Genomic DNA, 10,201 nt, shown 5'->3' on the forward strand with positions numbered 1-10,201 from the left:
TAGGACACTGAAAAAGCAGCGGGCAAAAAAAAAGAGAGAAATGGGAGGTGTGTCACTTTTTCTTCTTTGCTGCGGCGCAGCATATCCTGGGTGAGGTGGTACGGCGGCCGTGTGTGCTGGACACCCAGCTGGCCAACGAGATCGTCGCCGTGGGACGCGACTGCATGGCCGGCACCAACGTGGTGGCCGGGAGGACACTAAGTTCCAACGACTTTTACGAAGGTGGGGGCATAAGGCATGTAATTGTGACACAAGCCTCTGATGTAATACTCGGTGATGGGAAGCGCAACGATTCATACAACAAAAAAGTCACAGCATTGATTGCGATAGCAAATTATTAGACTGCTATACGAAGTAAGGTTACTCGTTTTATTAGCTGCACGAAGTGCTGTGAACAATCACTTAATATCTAAATTAGCAAGCACCTTCTCACGAGTGCACAGGCAAACATCAACAGATTTTGAGGAAGAAGATGCGGTCACTGACCAAGTCAAAGTAATACACAGAGACGTTTCGGGACCCGTACGGGTTCCTTGTTCACACTAAGCAGGCAAGAGCCGTAAGTCGCTTTTTATACTAAAATGTGACGTAATGAGCGGGTGTAGCTGGCAGGGAGATTGCCATCTGTCCTGTTGATAGTGTCCTCCGTGGTCTGAATAAACACTGATTCTAATAGTAGTCTTGTGGCCGGATTCTTCTCCTTGGCTATTATAGTGGCGTTATCCCAATTGATGCAGTGACCGTGATTATCGGCGTGCTCTGCCAGTGCGTTCGACGCTTTCTTGTTGTTGCAGACGTCCCTCCGATGTTCCTTTAATCTTCTGGTGAAGTTGCCAGTTTCGCCGATGTAACTGCAGCTGCAGTCTGCGCATGGTATCTTGTAGACAACACCAGGGTAGCTCTTGCTGTCTAATCGATCTTTCACGTTAACAAGCTGATTTCTCAGTTTGTTGGAGGGCATGTGCGCAACGCGAGGTCATACCTTGAAAAGATACGGCTTAGAGCTTCGCTGACCCCAGGAACATATGGAACGCCGGCGCGTCTTCGGAACGACTTGCCCTGGGATGGCCTGGGATGGAGGACACGATCTTCATTAGTCTTAATAAATTTCTTTGGGTACCCGTTCGTCATTAATTCGCGATGGATTGTCTGAAGTTCTTTCCTGATTTCGTCGTCACTTGAACAGATGCGTGTTGCCCGCGTCACCAGAGAAGAAACAACGGATTGCTTGTGACAAGCTGGGTGGCACGAATTAAAATTTAGGTAGTGTCCGGTATGCGTCGCTTTCCTGTGCACAGCAAACGAGAGCTTATTTCCGGTTCGGCCCACGAACGCGAAGCTCTAAGCCGTATCTTTTCAAGGTATGACCTTCGCGTTGCGCACATATGCCCTCCAACAAACTGAGAAATCAGCTTGTTAACGTGAAAGATCGATTAGACAGCAAGAGCTACCCTGGTGTTGTCTACAAGATACCATGCGCAGACTGCAGCTGCAGTTACATCGGCGAAACTGGCAACTTCACCAGAAGATTAAATGAACATCGGAGGGACGTCTGCAACAACAAGAAAGCGTCGAACGCACTGGCAGAGCACGCCGATAATCACGGTCACTGCATCAATTGGGATAACGCCACTATAATAGCCAAGGAGAAGAATCCGGCCACAAGACTACTATTAGAATCAGTGTTTATTCAGACCACGGAGGACACTATCAACAGGACAGATGGCAATCTCCCTGCCAGCTACACCTGCTCATTACGTCACATTTTAGTATAAAAAGCGACTTACGGCTCTTGCCTGCTTAGTGTGAACAAGGAACCCGTACGGGTCCCGAAACGTCTCTGTGTATTACTTTGACTTGGTCAGTGACCGCATCTTCTTCCTCATCATGTTACCTGACCAGACGAACTTTCGTCGAATTCTTGACTACATCAACAGATTTTACTCGATGACCAAGGACAAGCGCTGTCAGAACGCTGACGTGATGAAGAGCGGCAGCAACGGCGAGCGCATTCCCTTTCGTGCTGCCTCTCACTCCAACGCGAACTAGGCGGCCGAGAACGCAGAGTACAGAAAGTCATCAGCGGCCGGCTAGCCTTTGAGCCCAGCGTAGATTGGCTCCAATATAGGACGCGCACGGCCGCGCTCAGCCACCGCAGTTTGAAGATGAGGAGAGAGGGGGAGGGGGGGGGGGGGGGGGGCTGACTATACGTTCCTCGTCAATGCATGGAGAGCAGCTGATTTACATGCGTGGTATTAAGAAAACAACGGAGGCAACATTTAGTACGGAAAGCAAGGATTGTGCCTGGAAGCAGTCCATATCTGCTTCCCAGTTTCCAGTGGGGTGCGCTTTATATTGAGTTTGCATGTTTTCGGTTTCGTGTTACCGGAAAAGTAGGAGCTGCCTTAGTGACGCTGGTGATTCAAATAAAATTAGAAAAGCCGTTGTGGGAGGCTCCGGGTTCATTTTGACGTGCACCTAAGTACACGCGCGTTTCTACTTCTCCCCGTCGAAATGCGGCCGGGAATCGAACCCGCGACCTTGTCAGCAGAACGTCATTGATACACCGCGAAGGGCGGCAGGGATAAAAACGGTGATGGCTGTGGACGTCCTCCTCAACACTGTTCTCCACTGAACTATCGCGTACAAAGTATTGCGCGAGACAGTTACATAGCCGCGTTCGGTGCGCGTGCACCATCACTGTAATTTTGCCCATAAAACCACATTTATTCTCTTAATCATCGCATGGGATAAACAAGTCCATGTGAAGCCAGAGCCCGCGGAAGCGACCATAACGCCACCATGGGAAGCACCACTGGGCATACGGAGGCAACAACGCCCTATCGCCAAACGAAATGTGGAAGCTAGACAAATATTTGAAAAGAGATTAGAACTAAGAACGCCGCAGCACACCATTGACATCTACACGGACGCTGCAATCAAAAACGACATGGCAAGCATGGCCTGGGTTTGCACATCTGCACCCCAACACAATGGCTATCACACATGTCAGCTTCCCGGGGGTGCAACCTTGCACGCAGAACTCTTAGCTATATGGGGAGCGGTCAACACCATTCCCATTGACATGGGAGACATTGTAGAGCAGAATGTGCAAAATAATTATCGGATCCTAACTGACTCGTACGAAGCGGTGGCCGAATTAACGGTGCCTACGACAGAAGATGCTGTGGCGAACGACACCGGAAAAAGGCTAAAGAGAATACAGGACAACGGGACAAATGTTGAAATCATATGGACACCGGGGCACACCGGCACGGATGGGGGAAACGCAGCTGCTCACGCAGTTGCCGCGCAAGCGGGTGGGCTTGATTACACGTACAGCTCCCCACACTCCATTTCCTCGCCAAACCCCGCTGACCAAAATCCATACCTAAAGATATTGGCTGAAGGCTCTCCTAGCAGAGCACTGATGCATTACATTCGCACTAAAATAAAAGCAAATAGTAAACGGAGACTATTAGAAGCTACACCATTACATGTGTTTGACAACGGCGGCCTTACTCGCACGGAAGAGGTTTTTTTGAACAAGGTTATGGCCAATGCTGCATACACACCACACATACTTGAGAAATGGCACCAAACCAGACAAGCTACGACTGCGAACACTTATACCCGATGCACACATTGTCAGGAGTCATGCAGAGCAGACTTGCAACACCTCATTTGGAACTGTGCAGTTTTTTCACAAGGGAGATCCAACATTCAACATTTACTGCACGGAGATATTAGAACACTAGGAATTGAAATACAGACTAACCCTGAAACACAGAAAGCCATTGCGACATATGGCAGACAAAGTGGCTTGTTTCGAGTAGTGTAGAAGGGGTCGACCAGCCCGTGCGAGAGCGGCGGAAGTGAACATGCACCTGAGTCTGCATAAAGCGGGAGATCAAAGACTGAGATGAAGATGTGCCCCAGCCAACAATCCGGAAACCCACATTCCTTTCCCACCTAATTCCCAACAGCGGCCTAGAGCCGTCCCCTTCCTTAAAATAAAGGCTTTATTCATTCATTCATTCTCTTAAACGCCCTTTCCCCCCCCCCCTCCCCCCGTTGTCCAGTCCTCACAAAGTACATCAGATATGCCTGTTACTATATATCCGCTTCCCTGCGCCAAAATACATCTACATATACGCTCTGTGTTGGCTCGGTGTCTCCCTGGCAGGCGCGTTTGCGTATTGTGCGGAAATCCGTAGCGCCGTCTGTCGGGCGCCGTTTGTAACTTCTCCACTTCCCCGCTAAGGGGCGGGCGATTTGAATTGCGCTAATGGTATGCGTACCCTTCCAGACGCGACCTTCTCTTAAACTAAGTCTTAGCACGAAACAAGTGCAGCGAGGTTTCTGGAATGGTAATTTAACAGTCCGCGTTTACTTAATATTTGCCTTTAGTGTTGCTTTAATTCTTGCTGACTTGTTTCTTTATGCGTGACGTCAGCCCACGAGGCATGTATATGAGATTTATTGACAATAAAAGATATCGGAAGTCGGCGCCTGTCCTCCTCAACCTGCTACTGCTTCTTCTTCTCGACATCTGTAATTATCCGTGACCCCCCTCAAAAGGCATTGCAGAAACTTGCAGCGCTTCTACTAACATGCAAGTCCAGAGGGGACGTAGATGAGGAGGTGGAGAGGAGGCAGAGAATGGGTAGAACCGACGCAGTCGCGAAACTAAACAGCCTTGCCACTCTCACAGGGTGGCAAGGCTTGCCACTACACAGGGGGAGAGGGCGGAAGAGGGAAAAGATGACGGGATAAGGCAAGGAAACAGCGGTTGCGGGCAAACTGAAGTTACGGTACGGTACGCTTCTACTGAAAAATAAACACCATGCCAATTTGTCAAGCGGACAACTGACGCAGGGCGTGCAGACGCAAAGCCGCCTTAAATATCTTCTCGTTTCATTCTCGTCTTGAGTGTCTGGATAACGTCTCTGGATTTTGGCTCAAGGTCTCTTGATGGTCGCCGACGACGGGAGCTAAAAGCATTTCATTCTTAAAACCGTAGGGTCTAGGCGACACTACGGAAGCGGTCGCACGTCAAATCAACACTTCTGTGCCTGTCGCGGTAGCTTCACGGCTATGGCAGTGCTCGAGGTCGAGGGCTCAATCCCCACCGTGGCAGCCGCATTTCGACGGCAACGGAATACAAAAAACTGTCAGCCCTTCCACTGGGGTGGAGATGGAAGACCAGCGAAGCTGTATTATGGTGGGAAGTATGTATTTCCAATTATGACTATTAAGATGTGATGGTGTAATTGGTCATTTGAACTATTAAAGAATTAGAAATATATATGATCCGGTGGTTTTCATTTATTTAGTGACTACAGGGACCATGGCCTTATGGTCGCTACGGTACAGAGCCATAGGATGTACGGCAAATGTTGGTGGTGGTGGTAGAAACTTTTTTTGCCATTGATTGTGGGGGCGAAGCCCCCTACATGGCATTTAGTGTGACGAGGCACCCTTACAAAGCGAAGGAGAGCCCTTGGAGCGCAATCCTTCTCATAGCACTGGAGATGATCCCGCGCTGGTCTTGAGGGGAAATACAGGTCAAAAGAGTCTCCCAGTAAGACTCCGCCACTGTCTGTGACGGCAAAGGTTGGCGCGTTCTTCATAAACACGTCACCAACGCCGCGCGCGTTCGGTGCGAACGCGGGCAAAACGCCGCCGCCGTCGACAACAGTTTTGCGCGTTGCTGGTGCTGCTACATATCCAAGTTTATACAGCTCCCCAGAATTTTGAGAATGACAGCCCATAAACAAATGTCATGAAACAAAACACCGGCAGCGCATGCCTTTTATGTTAAATCTTCTCAGACTGAAATATTACAAGTGTGAAACAAAACGCCCCGTCGCAAGATTTGGCGCCGATGATGATGATGATGATGATAAGTGGTTCTTGAGGGAAAGGGAAAGGTTGGCGCTATCTTCTGCAGCCCTTGAGGGAGCACGGCTCAGCGCCAATTTTTGGCGCCGCAGCCAAACGTCGCCTCGCCTCCCCTCCCTGCCTCAGTCTCTCCCTCCCGTCCCCCCATGGCCTTTCTCGCGACGAAAGAAGTAGCGTTTGCTCTCCGCCGAGCGTTCGCTCCCCGTGAAAGCGCGGATCCCTCGCGCGCTTTCACCTGCACATAGAGCATACGGCCAATGAGCGTTTTTTTTTTTTTTTAGCACGAAAGTGTTTTATGACGGGGTCCACCAAGACTTCACTGACGTATTTCCGTCACGGAAATACGTCATAGAACATAATACAAAGAAAGAAACCAGAAGAAAAAGTTCCACAAACATGCAAAATTTGGAAATCGAACCCACGACCTCTTGTGGTCCGCGACGATAGATCGCCGAGCGTTTAACCCATTGCGCCACAAACGCATTCGCAGAGAGCTACACAGACGCGCCTTATATATCTAAAGCCCAGACCACACGTACGCTTGCAAACGCGCGCAAGCTCGCGCCCACGCATGCGCAGATGGTGCGGCACGGCTCGTACGCGTCGAAATGCGGCGCGATCTCGGTGATCAGCTCCTCTCAGTTATCGCGCGCCTGGGCTGCCTCGCGTCGGCGCGCCTGGCTACGCAGCGACGGCGCGGTACATTCAACTCTCAGTTAAGCAGAATTATATCATGCAAGAAAGTGCTTCTTCTTTACTTTTTGTGCTGATATAACAGCTCCAAAAAGATAACAATTACGTTTATAGATATCGAAGCATTTTGAAGCACTGCCAACAACGGAATACGAAGTGGCGTCTGCCAAGGTGTAAACAAGTGAGGCCAGTGAGCGCGCGCTGTCGCGCGTATTTGTGGATGCAAACCGCCATTCCTCGCTAGGCGCGGCAACCGCAAGGCGCGTAGACGCGAGCTTACGCGCGTCCGCAAGCGTACGTGTGGTCTAGGCTTAACACTCCTCCGTGTACCCGCGCTCTTGCTCGGGGCTGTGCCGCCGCCTACGAGCAGAAAAGAGAAGTACTGCATTATGACACTAACGCGCACCGACAGTGAACGCTTCGGTGGTCTCAGCACTACGACGCCTCGATGCCAGCATTCGAAGGGATGCTGGCATCAAGAAGCACTACCAACGCCACCTAGGTGGCGTTCACCGTACTCAGCACAGCGGAGCGTGGCCTCCGCAATTAGCTCTGAAAATGTTTCTGAAGTTGATCGCGGAGGCTGCAATTACGACGCGCTGTACGCGCTGATTTGACTCGGTGACGATTCAGTTAGGTGCTTTGTCTTGCGCGTTGTATTAGTGTGTCAGTTACGTGCTTCGTCTTTCGCGTTGTGCTAGCGTGTGCAGCGTAGTGCAGCTTCCATATGCACGACGGTTGCTCATGGTCATCGACGTTGGTAGTCGTGATGGAGGAGACGTGCCACCAGGCGTCAGCGTGGGTGCATCAACGCCTAAGGGCGCTTTAGCCACAAAACACCAATAGACATTATATATCAATGTGCAATAAACATTACACTACTTCTGTGAAGACACGTTTCACTTTCGTGTTCTATACCGATTCCTATATAAGAGGGATCAACCACATTTTTTTCTACACGCGGACACGACCATCGGAGACTGAGCCCTTGACAGCTTCGCTGTAAAGCACTACTGCATTTAGATTTAGGTGCACGTTAAAGACCACCAGGGTGTCAAAATTAATCCTGAGTCCGCCACTATGGCGTGCCTCAAAATTCGATCTTTTTGGCACGTAAAGCCCCATAATTCGCTTAAAGTTTCACACTTCTGCCACGGTGCGATGTGCCATGTGAGGCAATGCTCAACCCTATCATAGGTCATGAACAACAACGCCTCAAGCTAACACGTCTCCCTGTGTGTTCTGTGTACTACGCAGACAAACAGTAGTGGTGCACGCGAGGTAGTGTTTAATATCAACTCGCCACTCTCGTACTGGACTAAACACTGATGAAATTACACTTTTACCGTCAACATCACCGCTAATTAGCGTCAGTCAAAGTAAACAGCATAGAAAGCTTCGCTTACATCGATTCCCATAGTGTGTGGGATCCACATATTTTTCCTTCCTTTGTTTTCTTTCTTGAAACTGGGACCCACTTGCTTTCTTCGGTAAGGCAAAATTTGTTCATTCAAGTTTTGCCCACCTTTCCGTGATCCAAGTTTTCCCGTTAGCAGAGGCGCCATAACTGAACGTAGCAGTTGGTGTAATTTTACTGAATTCTTTAGGCCCACGACGCAGTGCAACGTGTAACATTACAGCTGCATTTCTTTCACGCCCGCCCGCAGGCCAAGCGAGACTAGACGGCGCCATCTGCCACTACACGGAAGATGACAAGTTCGCGTTCCTCGAGAGGCTACGTGAGCTGGGCGTCGTCAACATCGAGATGGAATCCTCGCAATTTGCAGCCATGTGCCACCACGCCGGAGTCAAAGGTGAGCTGAAATTCCTTTTTTGTACAGCCTCTCGTGTTATACGAGCGGGGTGGGGTATTTCAGCGAAGCCTGTCATTCTTAAAGAGAGTAATGGTAGAGAAGTCATTTCTTGGGCGATATTCGCGCTACCGAAGGTCACAAATAAAGCAATCATGGGTGACCTTCTTGATCAACCAAGAATCAATTATTGACCTTTAAGTAACTGGACTGGACTGAAATTGATTTTGGCAAGTCGTTACAATGGAGAACTTGAAATAAGTCCGTGCTCAATGCATGTCCACCAATAAAGTATATCAAGTCTCAGACCAATTAGGCGATATTCGACACCAATGGCGTCCACGATAGATTGGCGTTCCACGTGCAGTTTTGTTCAAAGAGATAAAGTGGCCGCTGGAAGATGGAGACCAAGAGGGGACGAATAAGCAATGTCTCAAACAACGAGGAACGCTTTATGGGAAAATTGTGAGGAATATTGCCAGTGAAGGTTTCTGAATGGATATCTCAAAAATTATATCTTAGTAGAACATTTTCTTGGGCGAGTTGGTTCATAATTGAGAAGGGAAAACGGTAGCGTGAAACAAAGACGAGACGAGTATACAAGACTGTCCTGTGTACTCGTCCTTGTTTGTTTCACGCTTTCCTTCTCAGAAGTTATATGTCTATCGTGGACACAATTTTGCCATACTTCTCTCAATTAAGTATTGATTCTCTAGTTCCTGTTTGGGACTGCGATGATGGTTTAGCTTTCCTTCATTTTAATGTGCAGTGTAGCCTACCCTCGCGTATAGACTCGCAACCCAGCTGGACTAGCTGATGTCAGAAACCTATACTCCTCTAGCAATTAAAACGAATCCCGAGGGCTTTCCGCCATGTCATCCTCCTCATATCTGGGTTGTGGCCTCACTGGAGCTCAGCGAGTGAGGGAAGCGCACGCGTGTCTGCAGCGCCTCTGTCCTCTCTCATGCGGGACTCGCTGCAAGCGCTGCACTGGGCTTTCTCGGGGCCCGCCAGTGCTGACGCGTACTCCTTGAATGCAGGCGCGGTTCTGTGCGTCACCCTGCTGGACAGGATCCAAGGTGACCAGGTGACTGCACCCAAGGACGTGATGGCCGAGTGGCAGCAGCGGCCACAGGAGCTCGCCATTCACTTCATGGCACGTCAGCTGGGCGCCACGCTGTGCGCCTGAACTGTGTGCTACCTCACTTCCGACGCGTGCCTGTACTACCGGCCTTCTGCGAAAACCGTTTATGCCAATCTATACGACGTGGAACACAGTCGCCATGTCACGTCAAGTCACCCAGAAACAAGGGAACAATGAATGTTTATCTCTACTGATATGTATTGCTGTTGAACGATGGCGAATAATGAGATTAAAGCTACCGTCGTTGTAACCTATAAAGAGGTTTGTGAGGACGCTTGCGTATTCTTATTTCATTATCATTTCTGCAAGTGCGAAAATGACATTATGCGTACAACGTTCCTTTAATCTAATAACGTTGGGTACCACGACTGTACCGAACAGCAAATACTGATATCAAAAAAGCAATGTTTTATTATAATTCAAAGAGCACGGCACTGCTGCTCGAAGTCAGATCTTGGTGTTATAGAACGCGGGGTTAGAGGCGAAAATTAGCTGCATACGACTCTTCAAACGTAGCGTGTGGAAACAGCGCATAAACTATTTAGCATGTTTTGATAGCACTTCTCAGTCTCCATTCAGAGGTACACGGGAATCTAATTAATGTATTTAAAGTTATCGAATAAAAATATTACCTAGGTACACTGCCCGA

At 49.3% G+C, this 10,201-nt stretch overlaps 1 protein-coding gene across 2 annotated transcripts in view; it reads left to right on the forward strand.

Moving 5' to 3' along the window:
* Positions 1-9,818, forward strand: part of LOC119456524 (uridine phosphorylase 1) — a 33,374-nt gene extending 23,556 nt beyond the window's left edge. For both annotated transcript variants that reach the window (XM_037718349.2, XM_049669941.1), the window contains 3 exons: positions 81-222; positions 8,265-8,411; positions 9,449-9,818. In XM_037718349.2, the coding sequence (XP_037574277.1) occupies positions 81-222; positions 8,265-8,411; positions 9,449-9,597 (438 nt within the window). In that variant the 3' untranslated portion in view covers positions 9,598-9,818. The remainder of the gene's footprint in view (positions 1-80; positions 223-8,264; positions 8,412-9,448) is intronic.
* The last annotated feature ends 383 nt before the right edge of the window (positions 9,819-10,201 follow it).

This window comes from Dermacentor silvarum, chromosome 6 (genome assembly GCF_013339745.2).
Source record: "Dermacentor silvarum isolate Dsil-2018 chromosome 6, BIME_Dsil_1.4, whole genome shotgun sequence".
NCBI classification, from domain to species: Eukaryota; Metazoa; Arthropoda; class Arachnida; order Ixodida; family Ixodidae; genus Dermacentor; species Dermacentor silvarum.